Genomic DNA, 17,854 nt, shown 5'->3' with positions numbered 1-17,854 from the left:
TGACAGACAGACAGACAGACAGACAGACAGACAGACAGACAGACAGACAGACAGACAGAGAGACAGACAGAGTGAGAGCAGTAGAGACCGGAGACAGTGACAGACAGACATAAAGAGAGACAGACAGAGTGACAACAGCAGAGACGGTGACAGTGACAGAGAGAGAGAGACAGACAAACATAAAGAGAGTCAGACAGAGTGACAGCAGTAGAGATGGAGACAGTGACAGACAGACATAAAGAGAGTCAGACAGTGACAGCAGTAGAGACGGAGACAGTGACAGACAGACAGACAGACAGACAGACAGACAGACAGACAGACAGACAGACAGCAGTAGAGATGGAGACAGTGACAGACAGACAGACAGGCAGACATAAAGAGAGTCAGACAGAGTGACAGCAGTAGAGACAGAGACAGTGACAGACAGACAGACAGACATAAAGAGAGACAGACAGAGTGAGAGCAGTAGAGACCGGAGACAGTGACAGACAGACATAAAGAGAGACAGACAGAGTGACAGCAGTAGAGACGGAGACAGTGACAGACAGACAGACATAAAGAGAGTCAGACAGAGTGACAACAGCAGAGACGGTGACAGTGACAGAGAGAGAGACAGACAAACATAAAGAGAGTCAGACAGAGTTACAGCAGTAGAGATGGAGACAGTGACAGACAGACAGACAGACAGACAGACAGACAGACAGACAGACAGACAGACAGACAGACAGACAGACATAAAGAGAGATAGACAGAGTGACAGCAGTAGAGACGGAGACAGTGACAGACAGCCAGACATAAAGAGAGACAGACAGAGTGACAGCAGTAGAGATGGAGACAGTGACAGACAGACATAAAGAGAGTCAGACAGAGTGACAGCAGTAGAGACAGAGACAGTGACAGACAGACAGACAGACATAAAGAGAGACAGACAGAGTGAGAGCAGTAGAGACCGGAGACAGTGACAGACAGACAGACAGACATAAAGAGAGACAGACAGAGTGACAGCAGTAGAGACGGAGACAGTGACAGACAGACAGACATAAAGAGAGTCAGACAGAGTGAGAGCAGTAGAGACGGAGACAGTGACAGACAGACATAAAGAGAGACAGACAGAGTGACAGCAGTAGAGACGGAGACAGTGACAGACAGACAGACATAAAGAGAGATAGACAGGTGACAGCAGTAGAGACGGAGACAGTGATAGACAGACAGACATAAAGAAAGATAGACAGGTGACAGCAGTAGAGACAGAGACAGTGACAGACAGACAGACAGACAGACAGACAGACAGACAGACAGACAGACAGACAGACAGACAGACAGACAGACATAAAGAGAGATAGACAGGTGACAAAGACAGTGACAGACAAAACAGAAAAGCAAGTGGGGGCGAGTCCTCTACCTCCTCCCTAGAGTCACTCAACTCTACACTGTGTCCCAAATGGCACCTTATTCGCTATGGGCCCTTGTCTAAAGTAGTGCACTGCATAGGGATTAGGCTGCCATTTGGGACGTAAACATACTCTCTATCGCTCCAATTCCGCTCTGCGGTTGATGATGATTGCCTGTCATTTCCATTGGCGACGGCTAAATGTTGTTGTGTCCCCACTGACTGCTGGATTCTAGAATTCTGCTGCAGCTGTACTCTAGTAGGATGACTGTGCAGAATAGTTTAGTCGTCTTTCAAGTTTCTTTCCTCATGAGAAATAGTAGGAAGTGTTGTGTGTGTCTGTTTTTTCATGTGTGCATGTGAGTGAGTCTGTGCATGTGTGTGTGTTTGTGAATGTGTGTGCTTCCTTGCTCCAAACTCAGGTGACCTTTGAGTCACAGCAACATCCCCCAGCGTATCTCCAGTCCAACGGAGAAAAAAAAAGGGATGAAAAAAAAAAAATTGCTCATCCAAAATAATGTATGAATCATCCATCCCTCCATCCACACAGGAATTCCCTTTCATTTCTCAAAGAGGAGAAATAAACAATAAAAAAATGGAATAGGCCGCCGCAGGCTTATTTACACGAGTGCTAACAATGGGGCGCCTTCGTAGGGGAGGGGAAGATGTCGACTGTGTGTGTGTGTGTGTGTGTGTGCCAGTGATTGTGTGTGAGTGTATGTGTTTATGCATTGGCGCTTGACTTTGTCTGAAAATGGGGGTGCAAAAGCTTTTAAAACAGTTTTCCTGCATCTCAAAACTCTTTCTTAACAGGAGGAACCCATTTTTATGAACAAAACACAACTATTTTGTCTTAGGTTTTGCCACAATAAATGATATTGAAAAAGTGTTTTAATGACTAGATTACTAATCTACTCCCCTGAAAATCGCACCTCAAATAATTAATTGACAAGTCTGAAACTGAAGTTAAGCTTTTTTATTTGGTCATTGATCATGTTCACAATATTACAAACATATTATTCATTTATCATTATTATCAAACTAGATTTTTGGGGCAGCTATATATTTCCATAAATTGCGGCACGGAATGTGCAATAGAAAGAATAACATGTAGCTCCAGTAATACGGGTCATATTTGAAAAGGCTGGAGCAGAGGCCTTCAACCTTTTCTTTCATTACCATTTCCTGAGCTACTCATATACAGCCTGCATGTGTTGTTATTGTGTAGGCACATTTGTTGTTATTGTGTAGGCACATGTGTTGTTATTGTGTAGGCACATGTGTTGTTATTGTGTAGGCACATGTGTTGTTATTGTGTAGGCACATGTGTTGTTATTGTGTAGGCACATTTGTTGTTATTGTGTAGGCACATGTGTTGTTATTGTGTAGGCACATGTGTTGTTATTGTGTAGGACATTTGACGAATAGAAACAAAGCACTGCACTGCATACATCATGGAATTGCATTTTGGTTCTTAAAACCACACATTTTGGTTCTTAAAACAACACATTTTGGTTCTTAAAACCACACATTTTGAACAAAAATGATTATACTGTAGCCATTCCAGTAGTGGCCTTTTGTACAACAACCATAGTGAGTAGGCTACATACACTGAGTGTTCCAAACATTTTGCCCTCAGAACAGACTCTATTCGTCGAGGCATGGACTCTACAAGGTGTTGAAAGCATTCCGCAGGGATGCTGGCCCATGTTGACGCCAATGCTTCCCACAGTTGTGTCAAGCTGGATGTCCTTTGGGTGGTGGACTGTCCTTGATACACACGGGAAACTGTTGAGTGTGAAAAACCCAGCAGCGTTACAGACAGTGAAGGCTGCTGAGGAGAGGACGGCTCATAACAAAGACTGTAACGGAGCCAATGGAATGGCATCAAACACCTGGAAACCATGGAAACCATGTGTTTGATGTATATGATATCATTCCACTAATTCCACTCCAGTGCCTGTTCTCCCATATTAAGGTGCCACCAACCTCCTGTGGTTGCAGTTCATGACACACACCGGTGTGCCTGGTACCTACTACCAAACCCCGTTCAAGGGCACTTAAATATTTTGTCTTGCCCACTCACCCTCTGAATGGCACAAATACACAATCCATGTCTCAGTTGTCTCAAAGCTTAAAAATCCTCCTTTAACCTGCCTCTTCCCCTTTATCTACACTGATTGAAGTGGATTTAACAGGTCAGATCAATAAGTGATCATAGCTTTTTGCCTTTTCATTTTATAGACCGGTGGTGCAACTACCGTGGCGGGGGTGAAGCAAAACTTTCAAACCAAAAACATTAATCTTGTGGAGACAGGGGTGCAAAATGCAATCTGTTAATTATTATATCAGGTGCCTATGTGTGTATGCATGTGTGTGTGAGATAGTGTGTGCACGCTAGTGTGTATGCGTGTGTGTGTGTGTGCACATATGCATGCATCCGTGCTAGTGTGTATGCATGTGTGACTTCCCTAAAGCAAACAGACAAACCCGCAAAACACACACACAAGCACTAGCACACACACAAACACAAACACCACTCTCCTCCCCATCTCTTCTGCCTGGCTGCTTTCAGGAGAGCTGCCCTCTCCTTTGTTCTTGTTTTGTCCAGAGTGTTTGGCTGCACTGCACCAGAGAACACTAACAAAAGGTCAGTGGCCAAGGTCTCTGTCAGGAGTCAGACTGGGAGACAAACACATACATGCCAACCCTGTCCAACCTTTTAGAGTACCAGACGCGCCCGGCAAATTGGAGATTCAACTGGCGCGCATAGCACGTGCCGAAGTGGGTTCCCCCCACGCTGGTGCACACGCTGTTTGTGAGTCTGATCGCAATTCTAGAATTGTACCAAATCAAGTCCATACAAGGTAGGAATACTTTCTATCCTGACAGCATTCCATGTACACACATGGTCAACGTCACTAACAAGATGGAAATAGAAAGGACACACAAAGGGCCTTTATTCTTGGAGTTTAAAAAAATGTATTAAACAAATAATAACAAGTTATTTGTTAGATACAAAATGTACAAACGTCTTATCCCCGCTGCGCTGTCTGTTTCTTTCAGTCTCCTCTCTCTTATTGTCTGACAGCTTTACTGACTGGCTGCAACAACAATGATTTGCTAAATTAGCTGCTATTTTGTTTGGGACCTACGCTTACTTGTTTTCCATGAGCAACACGTGCTTAGACAAACATTATGGACCACACCTGGTTCCGTTCAGTCCTCTGAAAACCTATTTACAAAACAGAAATAAAATATTCATACTGATAAGTACAGAACATATAAAATAAATATATGTTTTGTGGAATTAGCACAGATTGTCAGTATGTTTATTCCATTACCCGTACAGTGTAGAATGGAGATAATTATCTATAATGTTTTTCTTAGCACGCCCCCAAGTTTAGTCTTTATAATAGAGGAACGCTTGTCACCTCTCAAACAGGGCCAATCACCAGGGCCAGTTCACAACTATTGGCTTTTTAGACACGGTTCCTAATCAACACTAAAAGCTAAATAATTTTGAAAACATAAAAACAAAAACAATTGATGGCATGGACACAGACCGCAAACTGGCTACACAAAGCTTCACTAGGCTACCGCAAAGGGAATCTGACCGCTGTTCGCTAGACGAGTCCGCTGTTTCAGCCCATGTAAAGGTGCCTATGGTCTTTCTTTGCAGCGCGTACATCATTTCAGATTTTGGAAATTGATCAAATCTCAAATCTGGTGCAACGGCATGTTAGAAGCATTGCCTCTATGGCTAATACCTCTATGGCTAAAAGCCAACTGACATTTATTCCTGATTATTATTTGACCATGCTTGTCATTTATGAACATTTTGAACATCTTGGCTCTCTCTAATTCTCTCATTCTCTCTTTCTTTCTCTCTCTCGGAGGAACTGAGCCCTAGGACCATACGTCAGGACTGGCTCCTTGCTGATGACTTCTTGCTGTCCCCAGTCCACCTGGCCTTTCTGCTGTCCCAGTTTCAACTGTTCTGCCTGCGGTTATGGAACCCCTACCTGTCCCAGACCTGCTGTTTTCAACTCTTAATGATCGGCTATGAAAAGCCAACTGACATTTATTCCTGATTATTATTTGACCATGCTTGTCATTTATGAACATTTTGAACATCTTGGCCATGTTCTGTTATAATCTCCACCCGGCACAGCCAGAAGAGGACTGGCCACCCCTCATAGCCTGGTTCCTCTCTAGGTTTCTTCCTAGGTTTTGGCCTTTCTAAGTTTTTCCTAGCCACCGTGCTTCTACACCTGCATTGCTTGCTGTTTGGGGTTTTAGGCTGGGTTTCTGTACAGCACTTCGAGATATTAGGTGATGTACGAAGGGCTATATAAAATAAACTTGATTGACTTGATAATACTAGACACTCATTCACTCTTCATCGCGCAGTCTTCTAAACTCACGACTCCATTTAATGCCAAGATGGTTCTATTTATTTTTGATTATACTTTTGTAATGCTTTTTGTGACGTGGATCATAGTTACAGTCTATCAGGTTGCGTGATTATCGTAATGTTACGTGGAAAAAAAACAACTAATGGGACGCATAATGTAATATCACACTCGCACAAATGAGACCGGTTATTTTCGTATTTGCATTTAATTTCTTTCACTAGCAAATGCGAGTGAACTGCTGGCACTTTAGAGCCCACTGAATGTCCATCTTATGTTCGCTAACGTTAGCTTGAAACAATTAGTGTTTACCTTTCCACAGCACACAGAGTCGAAAATAGATTTGTCCATGTGTTTACGTACAGCTGGCAGTCGGCAAACTCTGCATCACAACAAACAGGAGGAGGAGCAGACACCGGGTTGATTTGTGAATCAGTATGCCTGTTTAAAAAGGCTGTGTGCCTGTATGGCCGTTTGTCTCTCCTTAGTATTGGTCAGTAAGCCCCAACAGCACTGTTTCTTCCTGATCGCTCCTCTCTGTTGGACCCCAGGTCTCTAGCTTCTCCTTGTTAATGTGTTCAACCTTTAAATCTGTGTTGCAGCAGGGACTTGTTTCTCTGTACTTATCCTCTCACAGAGTATCAAGGCACTGTCAGACAGGCAAGGCAGGGAGACCTCCAGGGTTAATCCCAGGGTAAGACTGATAAGAAATCAACGCTGCCCAGGGAGATGCTGACGATATGACAACACACATACTGTACATGCACGCATGGGCGCGCGCGCTCGCACACACACATGCACAGGTAGCAGACTGTATTGCCACCCTGATTTGCTATATCTTTAACCAAAGCCTAAAGGAGTGTGTGTGTGTCCAAAGGCGTGGGAGGAAGCTAAAGTAATTCCACTGCCTAAAAATAGTAAAGCACCCTTTGCTGGCTCTAACAAGAAAGAATTAGCAAACCTGCAGCTGGCTCAAAACAGAGCAGCACCGCTTGCACATAGAGAACTAACATCAACAATATGCGTGCTAGTATTTCCTGGTTGAGGATTGATAAGAGATTACTGCTTCTCTTGTTTCTATGAGAAATATTACTGTGGTGGAAATTCCAGATTGTCTGCATAATTAAATAACATTTAGCTCAGACACCCATACATACCCCACAAGACATGCCACCAGGAGTCTCTTCACAGTCCCCGAGACATGCCACCAGAGGTCTCTTCACAGTCCCCGAGACATGCCACCAGGGGTCTCTTCACAGTCCCCGAGACATGCCACCAGGGGTCTCTTCACAGTCCCCGAGACATGCCACCAGGGGTCTCTTCACAGTCCCCAAGACATGTCACCAGGGGTCTCTTCAGAGCCCCCAAGACATTCCACCAGTGGTCTCTTCACAGTCCCCAAGTCCAAAACAAATTCACGGCAACATACAGTATTATACAGAGCCATGATCACATGGAACTATCTTCGATCTCCATTTACTCAGCAAACAGCAAAATAACCTTTAAAAAAAGGATTAAACAACATCTCATGGAACAGAGGGGACTGTGAGGGGACACACACACAGAGACACTTTTAGTTGTGTTGCTTGTATGTGGTTGTATTTTAAATGTGTGTGACTGTCCTTGTCTATCAGTGAATCAGTGTCATGTTTATAGTGCTTTTTGTGGAACCCAGGAAGAGTAGCTTCTTAAGATAATGGGGATCCTTATAACCAAATAATAAACAATTAAACACAAACTTGTACACATGCACACACACTCAGGCAGACATGCACACACACTCAGGTAGATATGCACACACACTCAGGCAGACATGCACACACACTCAGGCAGACACATACACACAGACACACATGCACATACACACGTCCCGAGTCCCCCAGGCAGAATAGAAACACAACCGTTCCCTGACTCTTGTTTTTCAGAAACGCATCAGAACAGAGTGTATGATCTCAGTATTGGGAGCATAAATAATTGTATCTTTGGTGTTGTCGTTGATGTTAGAGATACAATAATGTAATTTGTATGGGTACTAGGAGGAATATGAGCATGAACACAGTTTGGTTATGTAATGACATCAACGTATACAAACACATTCACACACAGACACATGCACACGTAGACAGACAGATAGACTGTTGACATCTTCCTCTCCCCGTTGTTAGCACTTGTGTAAATAAGCCTGCGGCACCCTGATTCCAATTTACTTTTCTCCTTTTTGAGAAATGAAAGAGAATTTCTGTGCGGGTGGAGGGATGGATGATTCATACATTATTTTGCATGAGCTGTTTCTTTTTTTCCCCCTTCCCTCTTCACCTGAGTTTGGAGCAACGGAGCGCACACACACACACACACACACACACACACACACACACACACACACACACACACACACACACACACACACACACACACACACACACACACACACACACACACACACACATACACACACACACACACATACACACACACACACACACACACACACACACACACACACTACTCACATTCAATGCGTATCTGTTCCATCTCTGACACCTCAGCAATGGACTCCTTCAGATCTTCTAGAAACTTGAGCAGCTCCTCGGCGCTCTGGGCACAGAAGTTGAGCACCTGCTTCTTGTCTGAGCCAAAGGGTGAGATGATGGTGATGCCATGGGGGTAGTCTGAGGAGGAGAGATGAGAAGGAGATCACTTTTTTTACGTAATAGTGTTGGCTAATAAGAAGGATGAAACGATATCGCCAAATGTCTTGCTCATATCAATATCCAATGATATTGGTGCCCACCACTAATAGTTACATATTTCAATAGACCCAGACTGGCTAAAGGCATGTTTACCAAAACGTTGGTCAAATAGATCCATTAACTAGTTTGTGGAGTATTCAAGGATGTAACTGTGCAGGAGTTTCTTTTCAGAATAACAAGTAGTATGGTTTAAATCACTAAACAGAGATGAGTTCCCCCAAAGCAAAAGAAAGGCTTGATACATCACAGCCAGGTAACTAAAGAATGAACCATATTTCTCACATCTTGAACTGACACAGTAGCAACAAAAAATATCAGAATGCTTTTTTCTCCTTCCCCAAAGAAGGGAATGAGGCAAAAGAGCCAATAAATTCATTGGGGAAATAAGATTAGTCGCGACTGTTTTCTGTTTTCATTTCTCACTATCCGTGCTCCTCGCTCTCCCCTTCGCTCTTTTAAATGGCACTTTGACGATGGAGGCACTGCATCTTTCATGCCCGAGGCGTGAAGAAAAGAATATCCCTGTGTGATAGATTTCATATGAAAATATCACCTGCCTGGCTGAATGCAGAGTGGTGGGAGGATCAGGAGGAGAAACTAGATAGGGGGCCGCATCCAAACTCCCCTTTTTCCAATAACCCCACGCGGCCGGGTCTGATTCCATTATCAAAACATACATTTCTTCTCCCTGCCAAATCCCCTTGACTATAACTCAATCCTTCTGGGCTGGCTGGCTTTCAATCGCACAACCTGTTTCGATACTGATACATTCCATGCAAATACGTTGGTTTGGCAGTTACAGTACATGTATGCATGCATGTATGTATTATGTATGCATGTATGTATGTAGGTATGCATGTAAAAATGTGCTTAACAAGTCACATAATAAATTGCATGGACTCACTCTGTGTACAATAATAGTGTTTAACGTGATTTTTTGAATGACTCAGTTGAACAGTGAATTTCAAACACAGATTCAACCACAAAGATCAGGAAGGGTTTCCAACAGCTTGCAAAGAAGGGCACCTATTGGTAGATCTCCTTTTGAGCATGGTGAAGTTTTTAATTACACTTTGGGTGGTGTATTAATACACCCAGTCACTACAAAGATACAGGCGTCCTTCCTAACTCAGATGTCGGAGTGGAAGGAGACCGCTCAGAGATTTCACCATGAGGCCAATGGTGACTTTAAAACAGTTACCTCCAAAATACTAACCTAAATGACAGAGTGAAAAGAAGGAAGCCTGTACAGAATAAAAATATTGAAAAACATGCATCCTATTTGCAATAAGGCACGGAAGTAAAACTGCAAAAAATGTGGCTAAGAAATGTACTTTATATCCGTTATATTTGCTGCAAATCTGACACATCACATCACTGAGTACCAGTCTTCATATTTTCAAGCATGGTGGTGGCTGCATCATGTTATGGGTATGCTTGTCATCGGCAAGGACTAGGGAGTTTTTTTATATAGAAAAAGAAACGGAATAGAGCTAAGCGCAGGCAAAATCCTAGAAAACCTGATTCAGTCTGCTTTCCAAAATACAATGGGAGACAAATCCACCTTTCAGCACGACAATAACCTGAAACTCAAGGCCAAATATACACTGGAGTTGCTTAACATAGCAATATTGAATGTTCCTGAGTGGCCTAGTTACAGTATTGACTTAAATCGGCTTGAAAATCTATGGCAATACCTGAAAATGGTTATCTAGCAATGATCAACAACCAATTTGACAGCGCTTGAAGCACTTTGAAAAGTATAATGGGCAAATGTTGTACAATGCAGGTGTGTAAAACTCTTATAGACTTACCCAGAAGGCCTCACAGCTGTAAACGCTGCCAAAGGGGATTCTAACATGTATTGACTCATGGTTGTGAATAATTATGTAAATTAGATGTTTTTGTATATAATTTTCAATATATTTGCAAAAATGTCTAAAAACATGTTTTCACTTTGTCAATATGGGTTATTGTGTGTCGATGGATGAGAAATGTTTTTATTTAATCCATTTTGAATTCAAGCTGTAACACAACAAAATGTGGAATAACTCAGATGTCGGAGTGGAAGGAGACCGCTCAGAGATTTCACCATGAGGCCAATAAGTCAAGGGGTACGAATACTTTCTGAAGGTACTGTATGTACGCATGCATGTATGCATGTGACCCATGTGAGAATCAAACCCATAACCTTGGGGTTGGCTACGTAATATGTTGGTTTAGTAGAGGCTTTTTATCCAAATAAATGGAGTTATGTATGATGTACTTAAATCAAGGCTAACACAATGTATTCTGGGTACTATATGTGACTGGGGTTGCTAGCACCATTTATCTGCTTCATTGAGTTTTGCTGTTTTCACTACATTCTCCCGCTCTCTCTCCCTCCCCCCGTTTATTTCCCTCCTCTGTTCGCTGCTGTCCTCCTCTGTTCGCTGCTGTCCTCCTCTGTTCACTGCTGTCCTCCTCTATGATAGTGGTGTAAATGTCTCAAAAAGGGATGTACTTTGAAGGATCTACCTGCAGATCAAGATAACATATTTCTGCATGGCTTACTGCTTGTTTCACTTTGAGTTGCCATGGCAACATTGGTTAAGAAAAAATGTTCGTCCCTCACTCTGTCTCATTCTCCCAGTCTCTCTCTCTCTCTCTCTCTCTCTCTCTCTCTCTCCCAGTCGCTTCCAGTCTCTCTCTCTCTCCCAGTCGCTCCCAGTCTCTCTCTCTCCCAGTCTCTCTCTCTCTCCCAGTCTCTCTCTCTCTCCCAGTCTCTCTCTCTCTCCCAGTCTCTCTCTCTCTCCCAGTCTCTCTCTCTCTCCTTTGGAAGGTGAGTAGTGATGCTGGTGTTAGGTGACTTACAATCGTTCTCAAACAGTGTGAAGTGCATGCCCAGGAGGCCCAGGGCTTTACAGAAGGTGTAGGCTGCTGAACTCTTCTTCTTTGGACACAGCTTCAGGATCTGAGGGTAAAAAGCCACTTATCTTAAAATAGCTAGGTGAGACAACCACATATCACACTCGTAGTAAGTGCATTTTTCCTCAATAAAGAAGTTATTAGCAAAGACGGAGATGCCAATCAGAACATCAAAATAAGAACCTATTCAGGATGTCTTCTGTTCCACTTTAAAAACATATTAGTGTGGTTTATTGGACACAGATCAATCCTAATCCTGGACTTAAAAGGCATTTTCAATTGAGATTCTCCATTGAGCTTGCTTTTAATTCCAGGACTAACTGTGACTGGAAAACAGCCCTAAAGAGTATAACAAACATAGGTAGCTTAGAGGTTAGAGAAGTAGCCTAAAGAATGTGGGCAAGCCCCATCCATCACCCTTGTGCCCTTGAGCAAGACACTTAACCTCCAAAAACTGTTCCAGTGGCATGTGTTGTGGGAGCAGAGTACACCGTGTTTCCATTGTAACAGATGGGCAGCAATTATTATTCTCTTCTATTATTGTCAAAGCCTTTCTCTTCAATCTCAGTCAGCACTGCAGGTGTTATTGTCAGGTTAGGGTTGGGTTTAGGTGATGGTTGGGATAAGGTTTTAAGCCATGCTTTCAACAGGCTTTGAAGTTTGCTTCACATTGGTGTTTCCTGTTCAAGGCACTGGAGAAAAAGTCTCAATGTGACCTCCATGTTAAAATAAAGGATCAAAAATCCATCATCGGTCGGAGAGGATCAACACAGCATATTCATATCATCCTACTAATAACCTTCAGAGAGACTATTTACTACAGTATAGCTTTCTCTCTGAGAAAAATCCCATTTCCAGTGAAAGTGACATAACAGCACTGCAACTTTTTATATTTTTTCAAGGATGTGTTTGTGAGTGTGTGGGGGAAAACAGCTATGCCTTATGGGTAGAGATATAATGAGGGAAATAATGAGAGAGAGAGAGAGAGAGAGAGAGGGAGAAAGAGACAAAGAAAGAGCGAGAAAGAGAGAGAGAGGGAGAAAGAGAGAGAGAGGGAGAGGGAGAGAGAGGGAGAGAGAGAGAGAGAGAGAGAGAGAGAGAGAGAGAGAGAGAGAGAGAGAGAGAGAGCGAGAGAGAGAGAGAGAGAGAGAGAGAGAGAGAGAGAGAGAGAGAGAGAGAGGAGCTCTCGTACAGTATAGAAACACCACAGATAGAGAAAGATGAGAGTATCTCCTCAGTGCTGATACTGCAGGGCCTTTTTGGTAAGCCGCCATATTAAACCAATACATCACCGTGACACATCCACCGCTGCAGATGAGAGTGTTGGAACCTCAAGAATAATGATTCACTCGTGAAGAAGAACACCCTTACAATTAATTTCACACAGTAAAATAAAATTTTTACAAAATTTGAAACTTATCACAGACCATACTCTCTGAGTAGTCGTGAGAAACAAGGTCTCGCAGGAATCCGCCCTCTTAATTACGTGTAATTGCGTAAACCTCGAGAGTGCGTCCTCATTTTTTTTCACGCTCACAAAATGAGGTTCAGCGATTGAAGTAATTATGACATTCTCTTTGTGCCGAATCAACAGTTTTCCGCCAAGACGTCGCAAGAGGATTTTTTTCTGGCCCGGCAAAGAATAAGCATTTTCAAAACTCCCCTCCTCCCTTCGGGGCGCAATTACTTTGACGGCAGCGCAGGCAGCAGAGAAACACTTTCATTTTTATTTTCTCTCCCCCAGTTTTTGTTCGAGACAGATTAAGATGAGAACCAGTGGAATTATGGGAGTAGTTTAATACTTCACATAGATAACATTTGGAGTTGCCCTAATGGGTGTATTAACTATAACAGACATTTCATCTATGATTAACTCCGAGGCCCATTCGATGTGACTTTGACCAAATTAATGACTGAAGCTTGGACTTCATTACTGACCCCAGTAGTTATTTTCTTTCTCGAGGCTTGAGTTTATAAGTTCACTGCGGACTCCGTTTAACCTGCTGTACCATCTATTATTTAAGAAATGAGTCATGAAACAAAATAGAAACTAGGGACGTAGTCTTCAGAAAATGGTTCCCTGTGAGAGACTTCCTGGGTATTACATGCTTGAATATGTGTGGCAGACAATACAAGCTGCTTTATATGACTGTGGGCTACCACACTTCACGAGTTGACTACAACCAAGTTGATAGTGAGTTAATCTCTGTATAGTTTGGAATTGTTACTACTTTAGGTCAGGTGACACCACACTTCCAAAAAGCAATTGTGGCGCAAATCAATTAAATCCAAACACGTAGACATTTGCAGTACTATAATCCCATAACAATGTCCCCCTATAATCCTCAGAGGGGTGTAGTAAGTTTATCATCCTTTCTGAAGACAATACTACATATCCCACAATCCGTTGCAGAGTCAGTCCGGTGTCAGGGAGTCTTACCACGATAAGGTCATTGAAGAGGAAGACTTCTCTCTGGTGGGCTGCCTGTTTCTGGGCCTTGTTGACGTCCGTCACCTCAAACAGACGGCTACAGCACACCAATCTTCTGTGGGGAACGGACAGAACCTACAGAGAAAGAGAGAGAGCGAGATATTGACTTTAGAACAAACTTTAGTGGAACAATCCAACTTATTTACATAGCTAATTCAACGCCAATTCAAAAATACAATACTCTGAAGAGTGAGAGAAAGATGGAGAGATAAAAACTTGTTTTGCAGAAAAAGTTTAAGGGAAAGTGGTGATATCACTCCACCACTTTTCATTGTAGTCTTCCAAGATCTCACAGATGCACAATGATGCGCTACCTTGTTCTTCTGTAGGCTGCAACAGAATTACACCGCTGAGTTATCACTCTCCTGTCAATAACTGCCTCCATAAATCCAAAGGATTCTGCTAAATAAGGTCTTATTGATGAATTCTGCTCAGGCACAGTTGGACAGTTATGCCCGTTAAAAATGACCATGAAGCCTGCTTCTTAGAACACTTCACATTTTCAGAGATGAAAGATAGGAGAGAATGGACAGACGGAGAACAGAAAGAAGGGATAAACTGATGCCGTTGGCGAGCCAAAGCAGGGGGAGCGAGAGAGACAAAAAGAGAGAGAAAGAGGGAGAGAGAAAGAAAGAAAGAAAGAAAGAGAGATGAAAGGTGGAGAGAGTGTTGTTGATTAAGGGTGTCTTGGCCATGGCCCATCGATTTCTCTGTGCTCCATTGACACCCTTAAAGAGAGGTTCTGATCTTTTAGCCTGCAAGGGGTTTTCTAAAGTACACTGAACCTCACAGACAAGCTCAAGTTGTTCCTCTTTTTCCCTCTTCGTCTCACACTTGGCTATACATCTTCCCCCTCTTATTCTCTTTCTGCCCCTCTCTTGCTCTCTCATTCTCTTTCTGCCCCCCTCTTGCTCTCTCCTTCTCTTTCTGCCCCTCTCTTGCTCTCTCCTTCTCTTTCTGCCCCTCTCTTGCTCTCTCCTTCTCTTTCTGCCCCTCTCTTGCTCTCTCCTTCTTTCTGCCCCTCTCTTGCTCTCTCCTTCTCTTTCTGCCCCTCTCTTGCTATCTCCTTCTCTTTCTGCCCCTCTCTTGCTCTCTCCTTCTCTTTCTGCCCCTCTCTTGCTCTCTCATTCTCTTTCTGCCCCTCTCTTGCGCTCTCATTCTCTTTCTGCCCCTCTCTTGCTCTCTCCTTCTCTTTCTGCCCCTCTCTTGCTCTCTCCTTCTCTTTCTGCCCCTCTTGCTTTCTCCTTCTCTTTCTGCCCCTCTCTTGCGCTCTCCTTCTCTTTTCTCTTGCAGTGGAAGAAAAAACTAGCGACACAATAGAGAGTGATGAACTGAAACGGTAAGTGATGTTTGGAGTAACAGTTCAAGTGACTTTTTGGGCAAACCGACCAAATTCACATAGAATTTGAAAGCAAGTATAAGAAGAGGTAGATCTGTTTTATGTGCACTATTTCTACGCTTCCCGTACTTCAGTTTAGTTTTGCGTCTTTTACTTTCGGTTTTGTGCACCAGCATCAAACAGCTAAAAATACTATATTTTGGGTTATGGAAAATATATTTCACAGCGGTTTAGATGGTACAATGATTCTCTACACTATACATTCTTATTCTTTCACATAAACGGAAATTAGGCAAACTATTAGAATTTTTGCAACCAGGAAATGGTGGAGCAATGTTTGCATGGTGCATATTTAAAGGTGCAATCTATAACTAACATGTTTGGTCAAAAGTGTTGAACTTGTTTGGATATTCAGTTAACTGCCAAAATAATGGAAACACTTGAGTAAATGAGGGATACAAAGTATATTGAAAGCAGGTGCTTCCACAGAGGTGTGGTTCCTTAGTTAATTAAGCAATTAACATCCCATCATGCTTAGGGTCATGAATAAAAATGCTAGGCAGGCCATTATTTTGGTTACCATGGCTACACCACATAGGATGACAATGCCCCCATCCACAGGGCACGAGTGGTCACTGAATGGTTTGATGAGCATGAAAACGATGTAAACCATATGTCATGGCCATCTCAGTCACCAGAGCTCAACCCAATTGAACACTTATGGGAGATTCTGGAGCAGTGCCTGAGACAGCTTTTTCCACCATCAACAAAACACAGAATTATGGAATTCCTCATGGAAGAATGGTGTTGCATCCCTCCAATAGAGTTCCAGACACTTGTAGAATCTATGCCAAGGCACATTGAAGCTGTTCTGGCTCGTGGTGGCCCAATGCCCTATTAAGACACTTTATGTTGGTGTTTCCTTTATTTTGGCAGTTATCTGAATATTTCAAACTGCACCGTAGAATTATTGTTCTATTTCATCATTCTTTGTCTATTGTATTTCCTTGCCTAATTGTTTTCTATTTTTGAATTTCATATGATATAACATGACACAACAGAATCTAACTTGAAATGATGAAATACAGAGCCTTCAGAAAGTATTCATACCCCTTGACTTATTCCACATTTTGTTGTTACAGCCTGAATTCAAAATGGATAAGATTTTTTTATATATATAATTCTCACCCATCTACACACAATACCCCATAATGACAAAGTAAAAACACAGCTTTAGCAATTTTTTTGCAAATTTATTGAAAACGAAATATAGAAATATCTCACATACATAAGTATTCACACCCCCGAGTCAATATTTTGTAGAAGCACCTTTGGCAGAGATTACAGCTGTGAGTCTTTCGGGGTAAGTCTCTAAGAGCTTTTCACACATAGATTGTGTAACATTGGCCCATTATTCTTTTCAAAATTCTTCAAGCTCTGTCAAATTGGTTGTTGATCATTACTAGACAACCATTGTCAGGTCTTGCCATAGATTTTCAAGTAGATTTAAGTCAAAACTGTAACTCGGCCACTCAGGAACATTCCCTGTCTTCTTGGTAAGCAACTCCAGTGTAGATATGGCCTTGTGTTTTAGGTTATTGTCCTGCTGAAAGGTGAATTCCTCTCCTAGTGTCTGGTGGAAAGCAGACTGAACCAGGTATTGACGGTGATTAACTCCATTCCGTTTCTTTTTTATCCTGAAAAACTCTCCAGTCCTCGAAGATTAAAATAATACCCATAACATGATGCAGCCACCACTATGCTTGAAAACATGGAGAGTGTTACTCAGTAATGTGTTGTGTTGTATTGGATTTGCCCCAAACATAACACTTTGTATTCAAGTTAATTGATTTAACAAATGTTTTGCAGTATTACTTTAGTACCTTGTTGCAAACAGGATGCATGTTTTGGAATATTTGTATTCTGTACAAGTTTCCTTCTTTTCACTCTGTCAATTAGGTTAGTATTGTGGAGTAACTACACTGTTGTGGTTTCGTTCCTCTCCGGCAATTGAGCTATGAAGGACGCCTGTATCTTTGTAGTGACTGGGTGTATTGATACACCATCCAAAGTGTAATTAATAACTTCACCATGCTCAAAGGGATATTCCATGTCTGCTTTTTATTTTATGTGTACCCATCTACCAATAGGTACACTTCTTTGCGAGGCATTGGAAAACCTCCCTGGTCTTTGTGGTTGAATCTGTGTTTGAAATTCACTGCTCGACTGAGGGACCTTACAGATACTTGAATGTGTGGGGTATAAAGATGAGGAAGTCATTCAAAAAACATGTTACACACTATTATTGCACACAGAGTGATTCCATGCAACTTATTATGTGACTTGTTAAGCAAATGTTTACTCCTGAACATATTTAGGCTTGCATTAACAAATGGGGTTGAATACTGACATTTTTTTCATTTTTAATTAATAATAAAAACACAATTCCACTTTGACATTATGGGGTATTGTGTGGAGGCCAGTGACCAAACATCTCACTTTAATCCATCTTAAATTCAGGCTGGAACACAACAACATGTGGAAGAAGTCAAGGCGTGTGAA

The 17,854-nt window shown here is 42.3% G+C and overlaps 1 protein-coding gene across 1 annotated transcript in view; it reads right to left on the bottom strand.

The window, feature by feature from the left end:
* iqsec3a (IQ motif and Sec7 domain ArfGEF 3a) overlaps positions 1-17,854 on the bottom strand; it is an 89,992-nt gene that overhangs the window by 12,582 nt on the left and 59,556 nt on the right. Inside the window, exons 7-9 of the mRNA XM_038982474.1 lie at positions 13,903-14,028; positions 11,409-11,508; positions 8,316-8,474 (exon numbers count right to left, since the gene is read on the bottom strand). Of these exons, the coding sequence (XP_038838402.1) occupies positions 8,316-8,474; positions 11,409-11,508; positions 13,903-14,028 (385 nt within the window). The remainder of the gene's footprint in view (positions 1-8,315; positions 8,475-11,408; positions 11,509-13,902; positions 14,029-17,854) is intronic.

This window comes from Salvelinus namaycush, unplaced genomic scaffold (assembly GCF_016432855.1).
Source record: "Salvelinus namaycush isolate Seneca unplaced genomic scaffold, SaNama_1.0 Scaffold118, whole genome shotgun sequence".
Taxonomy (NCBI): domain Eukaryota; kingdom Metazoa; phylum Chordata; class Actinopteri; order Salmoniformes; family Salmonidae; genus Salvelinus; species Salvelinus namaycush.
Note: the sequence above shows the minus strand (reverse complement) of the source record. Positions and strands in the feature narration are given on the sequence as shown.